The 12,818-nt window shown below is 43.1% G+C and overlaps 1 protein-coding gene across 1 annotated transcript in view; it reads right to left on the minus strand.

The window, feature by feature from the left end:
* cacna1c (calcium channel, voltage-dependent, L type, alpha 1C subunit) overlaps positions 1–12,818 on the minus strand; it is a 214,659-nt gene that overhangs the window by 20,958 nt on the left and 180,883 nt on the right. Inside the window, exons 32-35 of the mRNA XM_069670681.1 lie at positions 6,159–6,341; positions 3,480–3,617; positions 1,030–1,095; positions 602–693 (exon numbers count right to left, since the gene is read on the minus strand). Coding sequence (XP_069526782.1) covers positions 602–693; positions 1,030–1,095; positions 3,480–3,617; positions 6,159–6,341 — 479 coding nt within the window. The remainder of the gene's footprint in view (positions 1–601; positions 694–1,029; positions 1,096–3,479; positions 3,618–6,158; positions 6,342–12,818) is intronic.

The raw sequence follows: 12,818 nt of genomic DNA on the forward strand, positions 1-12,818 counted from the left end.
AAGACAGGAAAAGGCCAACACATACACACATAAACACGCACACAGACATATGCACAAGTGTTAGAGTGTGAACAGTAAAAAAAACACATTATAATATCTTTAATTAATTGAATTAGATCTGATCAAACTTAAGACTGTCAATGCCTTTTATGGTATTTCAAAAATGTTTTTGTCACCTGATAAAACCTGATCCTGAGTCAGATCTTTAGTGATATAATGAGGATCACTGATGAATAGCGTGTGCTTTTTAACTCTTGGCATAGCGGCAGTAACTTGGTTTTAAAGATCAACCTGACAAAACATTTTCTCACATTAAAGTAGGCTGAATTTACAGCCTGACATTTACACATATCATGGCATTTAATTAACCCACTGCTGTTATAAAATGTCATCTCAACCTTTAATATAAAAATGCTTCTCAGGAGTAAATTGAGGAGAGAAGATCAATAAAGGAAAAATAAAAATTATTGGTGCTGATGTTATAGAAAAAAGTAGAAGGGAGAAGACTTTGAATCCATGAACTAATATTAAGATAAATAAGAATGAGGGGAAGATGGGGGATGAAAAGAATGAAGATAGGGAGCGTAGTCATCCTCCTCACCTGAAGAGCAGCAGCACCGCCTGAGGGAACGTCTGGAAATTGTTGTTCCTGTTGATCTGCGTGTTGTCTCGCAGCGCTATCTTACCAAACATCTACACAGTGGGAAGGAAGTAGTCACAGCAAACAGGATATGATGTCAGCATCGACAGGAGGAAGTGATTGCTCTCTGAGATAATCAAAATCAAAGGCTGGCTGTCCTCGAACAAAAATCGAATCAATGTGGGAAAGACACAGGGAAGGACGGACAGAGGAGGAAGAGAGACGAGGACTGGCAACAGTTAGAGGAGGAAGGAAAGTGGAGGAGGACGACGTGACCGAACGGGAACTCCAGGAGGACAGACACAGGACGAAGGCCAGCTAGAGGAGAGGGTGAGAGAGGAGGACACATGACAGAGGGAGGGAGACACGGTGACAAGACAACAGCTTACCTGCATGCCGATGACAGCGTATATGAAGAATAGCATCACTATAAGCAGAGCTACGTAGGGCAGAGCCTAAAGAGGAGAGACACACATCAGTGCCAGGTTGTCAACAACATCATCCTGCAGAAAGGCTGGAGTCCATTCACTTTCATTCATATCGTACACATCTAATTAGTCTATACTTGATTTAATACATAATGTAAAAAAGGGTTGATTAACCCAACATGTATTTTAAAGCTTTTTTAATTAGCAATATGAAGAATTGATTGGTACTTAATGAAGTGAAAGCAAAGTGATCTGCAGCCCTCCGTGGCACAACACCAAAAACCATCAAGGACAAATCATCTGACTTAGCGGAGTGTAAAAACTTAAATACAAACTGCTCTCTTAGTTTAGCCGGGAGACCAGTCGCCATCGTGTTGTGTGAGGAAGAAGCCAAGACAGGTATGTCTCCTTTGTATACACACCCGTGGAACAGACTGAGCTCCTGGCTAACATTACCCCTGTGCATGTGATTGCAGGGCCACATCAAGATGAAAACATTCAGTAATAGTTTAATTATCTGTCAACATGTGATCTAATGATGAATGAAAAAAGGAAAAGGGTACGGTTAGCTGATTTGTTTGGAATTTTAGTGGCAATACGGAGCGGCTTGTCTCAGCTAGCACAAGAGAGAGAGCAGTGTATTTTCAATCCCCCATACCTCTCTATCAAATGATTTAATTTTTTGGTGGAGTGCTTCTTTAAACTTAACTACAGCTTGACCCGCCTACGAGGTATGGTTAGCCTTTGGAGGTTAGTAGTAGGGTGTTGGAAGGAAAAGAGAGTAGAAGAAGTGGGAGAGATGAGTAGGAGAGAGGAGAAAGGGTTCTTTAGTTCCTGTCTCTACATCCCTTCCTGTTTCTACAGCAAGACTCCTAAACCTCCTCTCCGTTACCTCGCTCCATCCCTCTGTCTTTTCCTTGTTCCCATGTAAACTGCCTACCCTTGTGAGTTGTTGCTTAAATAGGAGGCAGAGACAAGGAGGGAGGAGGCAAGGAAAGGAGAGGTGGCTTCTGAGACTCCACCAGGCTGGGTTTACACAAGGACAGGGACATTTTTAGCCCCATGTGACTCAGAGTATTTACACAGTATTAATAACATTAAATAAGTCCATGATGAATTAATTTAGCCGTTTACGACCTTGTTGACTGAGAAATTAATAAATTAGGCAATTTAAAGTTGTAATCTCGAAGATCTCAGTATCATTCTCTTTGGCAGCACCCATGGCAATAAACGGTAATTTTGGTCACACTTCCCAGATATCCAGACAGTGCTGCATGCGTGACTTCCACGGTTGGCTCTGGTTGTAACTCTTGATTTTCCTCGCTGGCGGTCACTTTCCTTTTTAGACTGTTTGCCTTCATCTGAGTGTCGAATTTGTTTCTTTTTCTTTGGATTTTCACTTATTTTTGAAGTTGTATCTGTAGTCATCGATCTTTTCTTTCTTTGTTCAGCCATGGCAAATTACTGTTTACTCGCAACACTTGCAGAGACCGGAAAAGCAGCCGCTTAGCTCCGCTTACCCTCTCTGGCAGACCAACCACTGCTGGGTGATGGAAAACGCGTCACTAACTGGGCGCTGCTTGTGATTTTTTTCGCGAATGTCGCCACCGACATCCAGTCCGTAAAGGTCTTTTCAGACGGGGGGGGGGGAATTGTCATTCAATTTCAATGAGAGGCGAGCAGGCAGGTAGGGAGGCTTGGGCGATCTGACAGGCGGAGCGACAAGTGGGCGCGATGCTGCTAAATTGTTGCTCGTCACACGCACACGACTGCCCGCTGCCAGAGTTAAAAGTTCTTGAACGTTTTTCTACGTGTTGCGCTGTAGTAACCGGAGTTCTATAACCACTCTTTAAACAGTTACAGGGACATTAACAGGAGGACCTTTGCATGGCAGACTGGATGTTTCAGGTAATGTGTTGTAGTTTTAACTTAAGCCAGGCTATATGTTACGTAAGCCGTAACGAAAATACAGTTGTACCCGGCAGGTATACAGAAGTGCGCAGAAGCCGTTTCCATGGTTACCACACGTAGAGCGCCTGGTGTTTACTCGCGGAGCGCTTGTGTGCCTGTCTATTGTGCTGTCTTAATACTGCAAAGGCAAAGGCTTTAATCAGTGGGCCACAGGCTCAATCACCATTGTGTTACCTCATTTGGAGATAGATAATGACTTAACAGACATTTATCTAAATGAAAATCTTCGAGATTATCACTTTAAAACCCACATAAAGCTCATAAACTTGAGAGTCGCTGAGCTACGATTGGGTCACTAACTCTCATAAACTCCGTAATGTAGTTCAAATAGTAATGTGGTCTTCATTCTGGGTAGCATGAGGTTTAAAGCTCCGCAATTTCCTCCTTGTGTAAACCCAACCCCCCCTGCTCTAGCATGTTGTGTCCGGTTCTCCCCTCACTTGGAAGGATTTGATGAAGGTCCACAGCAGGGTCCGAATCCCTTCCCCGCGAGACAGCAGCTTCACCAGCCTCATCACGCGGAACAGCCGGAAGAAGGTGATGGAGATCCTGGCGTTCTCTTCAGAGTTCTGCAGTCCCTTTTGGTGGGGTTTGGTGTTTTTTTTTTGTTTTTTTTTTTTTAGAAAAAACACAGGACGCATGAGGACATGTGCACATGGGTCAGGTAGGGAAACACACACGCAAACAAACACACAGGGAAAGATGATGACACACACAGACACATGTAGAAATGTAGACAGGTAACATTCATATGCATATTCCCACCCACACATTTGTGTGGATGTAAATATGTATAACACACACACACACACACACACACACACACACACACACACACACACACACACACTGAGTTAATAAATGGAAATCTGCGTCCTACAAAATCCCATCAAAATCAACTGACAAAAGAGATCTGGGAGAGAATCGGGCAATCATGCTTGTTTCATCTGGCTTCATGGAAAAATCACTCGGCAACAAAGAGACTCACAAAGCGTACATCAGCTTCCTATATAAACCTTCTCCTCGTATAACACACCCAACTGTGCAACTACACAGGTCAAAGATAGTTAACTTCAACCATCAACACTTAAAAGACTTCCATTCGTCTCACTTCCACTGATATTACTGGTTCTTAAATCCCAGCACTCGGCTGTTACTTCAACGCCACAAACAAACTCCTGGGTGCTGTTTCTGCAGCCTATTACGGATAAATCCAGGCCAGCAATGACAATCGACAAACAAGCATTAAAATACTTTAGGGGCACCTGCAGTAAATAATCTTCCTAAGCTGAGAGATTTTGGATATCCTGCACCAGGACGGACTAAAATTTTAAGAGCCGAGTTCGGGCCGGAGAGAATTCCATCGATGGGGATAAGCTCTTTCATAAATCACTGATAGCAATTCACAACAGACACAGAACAGAAATTCTAGCCTGCAGGCAGATTCTTGTTTCAATAAATCATGAAGGGAGGCTAATTGTTTGTGTGTCAAGGGGAAACTGTTCACCGTGAGACACAATCCAAAGATGACATTCAGGTGGATAAAGCACTTTTTCTTCACTTATATGTCCCTGAAACTGATTTCACCCCATCAGTCGCCTCTTTCAGCTAACATGCAATTTCTCAGCTCTCAAGGCAGTTAAGCAATCCATTATTTGGTGGGAAATGTGCTGCTTATTCTGCATATACCTGTGTAAAGCTATGAAGCACAACCTTGAGAGGCACTGTAGCTTTCTAACTGTCTATTGTCCCAGAACTCGTCCGCAGGAAATAACTCAATGATGAAATATTCAGCCTTCTTGCTGAGTGCTCTCCTATTACAGAATTACTTATTTATGCCGCTGCAGCTCGTTCTCGGGGACAAAAAAAGGCAGAAAAACAATGGCAAACATCAGGATTTATGCGAGGCTTGATGCACTTAACACAGCAGCTAAGGACCGGGTATATTATTCACAACAGTAGCACCAACGGCAGATGTTTGTGGAGCACATGAGGCCAAAGATAGTGATGCAAAAATGACAAGTAAGAACAAATCATGTTGCTGCAGAAATTCACTAGTATGCTTAAAATAAACATCTCTATCATAACAATGCAACCACAACAGTGGCATGAGTCCTCACTGTTATAATTAAATGTGACCCTTAAAAACAAGCTCTGCCAGCCTGACCTCTAAAGCTATCTCACGCCAGTTGTGTTTTTCCAAGAGGCCATTAATCTTTTATGCTAATCCCACAGAGAAACACAGCGTGCCTAGACAAAGAACTTGCCATTCTCCGCACATCTTTAAGAAGTTTGGGACAACAAATGTCGCATGTTACCTTTCAAAATAAAAGCAGAAAAAGCTGATCTTTTTAAAACGTTTACATGAATCAAAGGTTAAAGGATGCAACATTTTGTCTGGTGTTGATGAGTAACTCGAGGCATGAGTTGTCCCAAACTCCCCTGATAGATATGCTGAAAATGACACATCCTTGTGAGGACGCAGAATTGTGTACTGCATGTAATACCACAACTTGACCACAGTGGGGACCATCGCACCATTTAGAGAGAGTGGGACAGTGAGCGGGAGAGGTACAGTGACAGTACGTGTGACAGAGAGAGAGAGAGAGAGAGAGAGAGAGAGAGAGCGTCTGAATATGGAGAATAGTTTGAATTATTCAGAGACATCATAACAAATAGATTCACAGAGAGATTATATAGACAGGTAGACAGATAGAGAGACAGACAGATAGATAGATAGAGAGACAGATAGATCGAGAGACAGCAGGCCACTGTAGAGCAGTGAATGAAAGAGGGACAGTGTGATAGCGTGACCATGATGGCTTGCACCGATGACGAAGCACTTAAGAAACCACATCCATAAGGGAAGGGGGAGTTGCAAGCCATGAGGGAGCCATGGAGGAGTTGGGGACAGCGGGTGCCATGGCAACAACAATAGCCACTCAAGGAAAGTCACAAGACTCCAGTTGTACTAGGCCCTTCACCATACACACACACACATATATATCAACATGTAAAAGTACAAACAAGAGCTCTGGACATGCTGTAGGAAAAACAGCCGGAGCGACAGAGGAGAGAGACGTCAGGACGAACGAGAAGCCAAAAGTTTGGGGTCATACCATGGATGGCGTAGCAGGAAGCATGGAAGGATGGAGGAATGGAGGGATGGTGGAGGAGGTAGGGAGGCGGACGAGGTTACCGTCGGAGCGTACCATTGGCCTTACCGCAGGGGGGTGAGAGGAGGAAGAGGAGGAGGAGGGCGACGAAGAGGAGGAGGACGAGGACGAGGAGGAGTCAGCTGGCTTTAAGGAAAGGCAACAAAGATCAGCACCAGAGCAGCGCCTTCATGTGTGTGTGTGTCACTGTGCGTGTGTGTGTGTTTTAATGTGAGAGGAGTGAGAATTTCACACCAGCTTAGGCCAGAAATAACTCGCAGACCACCGGGACAGTGAGGGTTCAGCCTCAGATCAACCCTCACATGGTGGAAAGGTGAAAGAAATAATTTCACGAGGGCCAGGAGGGAGAGTTCTGTCAGATATATTCCTGCATATGGAGACGTGCCTCCTCTGCGAGGGCCACATCGGGCGGATCTTGTCTTATCACGCTACTAGAAGATGGAGACATGTAACTGTAAGATATTGGGAAATTGCTGTCCGGCGCCTTGAGGGCCAAAATAATGAATGATGGTCTGGGGCAGCCATAAAGGGGAAAAGAGCTGACTGTGTACGTGTCTGTGTGCAACCCTGCGTGTGTCATGTGAGGCCACGGGCCCGTGTGTTAGACGGGGAAGAGAGGGGCGCCTCTGTAGCTATCTGTTTATCTTTCTGCCAGCTGAAGCTACAATACAGTTACAGTGGTTGAAGCTTCAGCTCAACTCAGGCTACATTTACCAAATGCATCCTGGCATTAAAGGACAACACCGCCTTTAAATACGCCTTATTTAACCCGTCCTTTGACCTGGGGATGGCACCGCGACTACTTTCAGGTCAGAAACAAGACAGGAAGTGGACATCATCTCAGTCAGTTCTAGATGATTTTAGATGCTTTTGGAAATTGGAGCCCACAAGTATTTACATAACACTAAGAGGCACAGAAATAACATACTGTAGGGAGACGCCCACTGGTCGTCCCTGGCATTGCAACACTGCACACTGCAGGGAGTGATAGATTAACTACACGTTTAATTTATCACTCCGGGTAAGCTGTTCACTCTGCTTTGGTATTGGCCCTGTTAAAATACCTTATCAGAAAATGATTCCTAATCTTTCCAGGAAGAAAGAAAGAAAGGTGAAACTTACTTTGAAGAAAGGAAAGGGAGAGAGAGAAAAGTAGCAAGAAAAGATAGAGGAGGGGAAATTAAAGGAAAAGAGGAGACAGGGAAGAAAACCAGAAAGAGGAATAAAAAGGAAGGACAGTAGGAATAAAGCATTTAAAGGAATTCTAACAGAGCCATACACACAGTTTAACAACCATGCACCTTAATGATGTACACAGGGTAATAGGTTACTATAACTATATACTAATCTATAACTTCTATGTGCAACCTACACCACTACATGTATTGATGGCAACATTTTAGGAAGGTGCTTAAGTGAGTGAATGGAGGAGAGGACATATTTGTGTGTGCATGTCTGATAAGATTAGCAGAGGCATTGTGATGTAGAGGGGAAGGAAAGTTGGAATGGAGGAGGGAAAGGAGGTTGGGAAGAGCGGATACAAGGAAGAAAAGGATGACTTGGAAAGGAGGGAGGGACGATGGCATTGATTCCTAATTAGTGCAGACGAAGTTTAAAATGTTTTTTGTGCCTGTGTGAGAGTAACACAAAGCGCCAGTGGTAAATCTGAATTTGCTTCAATTTCAACATAAAATTAAAGCCGTGAATCAGAATCATCTCTCCTCGCTGTCATAGTTCTTGGGTGACACAAAGCTAATTACAGAGGCTAAAAGTGGACATGTGGCCCCGGAGGATCCGTGCTTTGGGAGTCATTCTGACAAAGTAAACTATTACAAATAAAAAACACCAATAAGAGCAATTTGTAAATAGGAGTGCAGTAGAGCTACAGTGCAGATGTGAGTCACTGTAGCTGCAGCTCAGTGGATTCACGAGCTCATTGTTTTCTCACATTGCATGTTTTCTAGCAGAAATATCATCACATCAGTCAGTTCAAGTGGTAACATGGGTTTCTTGATTTGAGGGTTTTACACCTTTTTGGTTGCTGTGTTTGATCAATAAAAATCTGCAGCAAAAAAAATTTTTAAGGCGAGAGATCAAAAACACATTAAACTTATATCAGAGTTATTTGGAAGTGTAGCAGATAATTGGTTGATATCTTGGGGTGTATGTATGAGAGACCCATGTGACCCTGCTTGCATTTCAGGTGAGCAAGCAGCACCGCAAACAACGAGAAAGAAGACAGAGAAAGAGAGAGAGAGATAAACGTCCATAACAGAAGAGCAAAGTGAAACGAAAAAGAGGAGAGAGTTGGAGAGGAGGAGAGGAGGCATTCCGAATAGAAAGGAAGAACAGGAGAAATAGATGCAGTCCATACTGGCATCGCCTGCAAGACACCGCTCAGAGCAAACCACTACCAATCTGTTCACACTACTTCTACTCAAACCAAAACCAAAAATGTAAAAAAGAAACCACATGACATTTAAGAAGCACCCGCAGGTTGCCGGGGGGAATTAGAGACCCAGGATTAAGGAAGCATTCTGAGTCGGGAACCATGAAAAGTGCCGCTAATCTACGTCAACAAGCACCCAACAGAGCAGCGAAGAAGTGGGTGCACTCAAACGAAATATTTGAGCCATTTAATATTTACTGAAGGCAAAGTGATAACATTTTAAAAGCTGGCCGGCTACTGCACTTCACTGTGTACTTAGGAATGCAATGAAAGAGAGGTAGCTGTTGGCAAACTGCTGCCAGTTTGTAATTGCATTGCTCAGTACGTTAAAACTCATTCACTTGTGCGTCGGTGCCGGATAAAATGCAGTAGCAGGCTGACATCTAAAAAAAAGTGACAGGGTCAAAGTTCAAAAACAGTCGAGAGTTCTCACAGGATTGAAGTGCGGAGGGTTTCTTAAAAAAAACAAAAAAGAGAAAAGGTAGCTTGGGCATCTCGTCACCCAAATCATTAAAAAGCACCAGAGAAGAAGAAAAAAAAAAAGACTTGGGGCATGCCTTTAGGTTAGGGGTGAGAGAAACAACTGCAAACCAATCAACCAAACCAATCAAACCAAATCAAAGTGCAACATCAGTGACTTGTATAGATGACAAAGATGTATATCTCCGGCCCAGCCAACCTCAGTATTAAGGTGTCTAATCGATCAACGGTTGAACACTGTCACATCCCAACAGACATGTTATATCTCAAATTGATTTTTCTCCCACTGTCAGCCTTTAATAAGAGTATATATTTATGTGTTTATACACACAAGCACACAGTTACATTCAGGGCCTGTGTCCACTTACGTTTTATGCTCTGGTAGCGCCCACAACCTTATTTCAGAGCGCTTCTCACCGGCGCATACTGTTGCTAGGTTACGAAAGTTGTCTGGCTGCACTTCCGCTTCCCTTGGTAGTGACCGTTAAGTCTGTTTTAAATCGCTCCGTATGCTGAATATTTGCTTTTATTCAAAGAAATTTTAAAGAAAACCATATTCGCTGATTCCTTTAGACATCAAATTCCTGTCATTTGTAAAGAGAATACCTTAATAAAAGAGGGAATATCCAAGTACAGTTAAGAAATGACCCAGTGTTGTTTATAAGCGGCTTCGTTGGCCTCTCGCGGGAACAAATGGATTCCCTTTCTAAGGGCAGGAAAACAACTGCCAAGCTCGCAGACCCCTGGGATACACTAACCTTATTTGTATGCCTGACCAGCGCTGTCTGAGGTGAAACACACTGCATTCTAGCATCAGGGAACACACCGGTGTACCCGTGTGCATATCTTTTCTTCGCTTCATGTCCTCAAACCAGCAGGAGGCTGAGGGGATGAGAGGATTTAATCCTGACCTTTACTTAAATGTGCGTCCCTATCATGTAGTTAAACGCATCTATAACTGATGTCACGTAATAAAAACTGTTGAAGCTTAAATAGAAATGTCCTAACCTGAGACTGAGTGTCTTCATGTGCATAAATGTATTGGATATAAATAAGAGTATAGTATAAACTCATTTACATACAACAACCTACAATTAACTTTACGGTGCTGCATTAAAGGGCCAGTTCGCCAATTTTCAACCTCAGTCCTATCATGCTATTACGGGTAGCCATTATGGTAGGAAAAAAGTGCAATTTGGCTCTGTGCCTTTGGAGGACGCTATCCGCTTCCATAATGGGCCCTGGAAAAACCTCCGCCAGACTACATAAAATGTGTAATCTGGTGGAGGCCAGAGAGCTTGCTAAACTACACTTCCCCAATCTAGGACGCCCGCCTCCGATGTCATGTCTCGTTCAAAATCGTCAGGTTTCAAATGTAGACTGCAGACCTGAAGATTTTCTAGACGATCCACTGGTATATTCTCGTCGTATTTTAGATTCTGTACCGCTCTGATCCGTTGCCTGCAGCGAAACGGGAGTATTTCACTCCAGCGTCTCTCGCTGGGCCGTTCCTTTCAGAGGGAGGGGCGCAATGCACGCTGGGTGTTGTAGGAATGTGGAATGGGCGAAACCACAAGCTGTTTGTACAACTTTCTCCACAGCTATGGCGCCAATTTCAGATATTATTGCTTCCATCGATTACATAGAACGCCAGCTTTGACTGACAGTGGATTTTTCCGGGGGCGAACTGCTCCTTTATGAAGTGGATCCACAGAGAGATACGACGCTGTATGTTTTATCCGTAGAAACCGAGCCAGGCGGGCGTGTTTGTCTTTAAAGGCTGAAACAGAGACGGAACAGTACATCAAAGTTACACTCATATCGCGTTGCCTCCACCTACTCTGCCACTTGAGCTGCATTCAGCCCTTTGAGGACTTCTCACTTGATGTTTGCTGCTAGAGATGAGAAGTTTTGCACGCTGAAGCTGAGGCCTCAAATGAAGTAAAGTGCTAGGCACTCCGACTAGAAGCTCCTTCACAGTATAAAGACAGTTTTTCTTTCATGTGATATTCAGCTTTTTGGCCATTCTGATCATAGAGCGCAATTTCCTTCAGCACTTGCAGCAAAACTCTTCGAAGGCTAAATGATTTGGAGCTTTGTCCAGCCACACGCGGCAGTTTTCTCCCATTCTGCTGCCAAAGAGCACTTTGAATATCACATGAATAAAACACCAATTATCCCTGAAGTGTAAATACAATAGACACTCAACATTTGACTTGTGTTTGGGATATTCATTCTTATGCAGCCCCACTGTTGACCATAGGGCCCCGCATGTCGATAATAAATGAATTCATACATACATCTACATAAATTTCACGGGGCCTGAATATTCCATTTATGGATCAAATTGTTCCCCATGTCTGCACATTGCTATTGTTGGATAATAATAATAAAAAAGCCACTGCAACTTGTATTTTTCTCATTTGAATTTAAAGTTTCCCGGGTGGTTTATGAATTGAGAGTTTAATAACCCTTGGGTCAAATGCCATTGTTCAGAAATAACATATTTGCGCCTTCTTTCCAGAAAAATCTCTTTGCAGAAATGTGGATCTTTTATATGCAGTACTGGGCCTGGATATACCATCTGTATGTCATGCTATACAGTGTCCATCATGCAAGGGGAATGGACACTATCCCCTCTGGCGATGATCAAATGAAACCAATGTGAAATCAAACCAAGTGCTGAGACAATGCAATAGGTTCTATTGGCAAATGCAATAGTTCTTGGATGCTATTGATGCTCAGCAGACCGATGCATGAATACCTATCTGAGGCAGTTTCAAATATTAGAAAATCTATGCGAAATAATGCTTAAACTAAGAAATGAAAGGTGTTTTTGCAGCCTTATGAACCACAGATGATAAACTTACAGGAAACATAGATAACAAGTCATTTTGCAGCCTCTATTCTTATAAATGTTACATTTTAACCCTAAATAATAATATGAAGTTAGATCTACAACATCTACGTTTGAATTTATACAAACCATTGCATGTGCTCTGCTTTGATCGTGCTACATCTGGCTGCGTTCACTGCCAGACTCCAGCCGTCTTTGGAGTTCAACTGTGGTGCAGCTGAAGTTTTTCTAATCACTTGAAAGCATGCGAGATGGGTATCGGCACTCGGTCTGTTTGTGTGTGGGGGAATGGCAAAGCAGGCAGGCAGGAAGGGAGGGAGGGAGTTGGACTACTTACGTTAACCTCAGTGATCGCTATGTCAACAATGCTACCCACAACTATCAAGGCATCAAATGTGTTCCATGCATCAACAAAATAATGCTGCGTAGGGGTGGAAAGAACAGAAAAAACAACAGAAGAAAAAAGGACAGAACATAAGAACATTTAAAAAAATGGAAAGAATGGAAATGAAAGGAGAGAGGAGAAAAATAAGATAAAAACATTATATACATGAACATTGGAGTTTTTAGTAGGAGGAAGGGACAGAATCAACAAAATTTCAACAGCGAAAAACGAAAAGAGGAAGGGGCAGTCTGAAAGAGATGGGCAGCAGAGGAAGAGCAGCGGCGATCGGTCATGCTTGTACATGAGAAGAAAACGTCAACAACAACAAGAACAGGAAAGAACAAATTGCAACAAAATCACAACTGAAAAAACGCCCCTGTTGCTGCAGTTAAAAAAAATGAAACGTGTAAGTCTGCTTGTGATTGGTCAGTG

Source organism: Semicossyphus pulcher, unplaced genomic scaffold (genome assembly GCF_022749685.1).
Source record: "Semicossyphus pulcher isolate SPU_LCO1_2020_fin unplaced genomic scaffold, fSemPul1.0.p SCAF_20, whole genome shotgun sequence".
Classification (NCBI taxonomy): domain Eukaryota; kingdom Metazoa; phylum Chordata; class Actinopteri; order Labriformes; family Labridae; genus Semicossyphus; species Semicossyphus pulcher.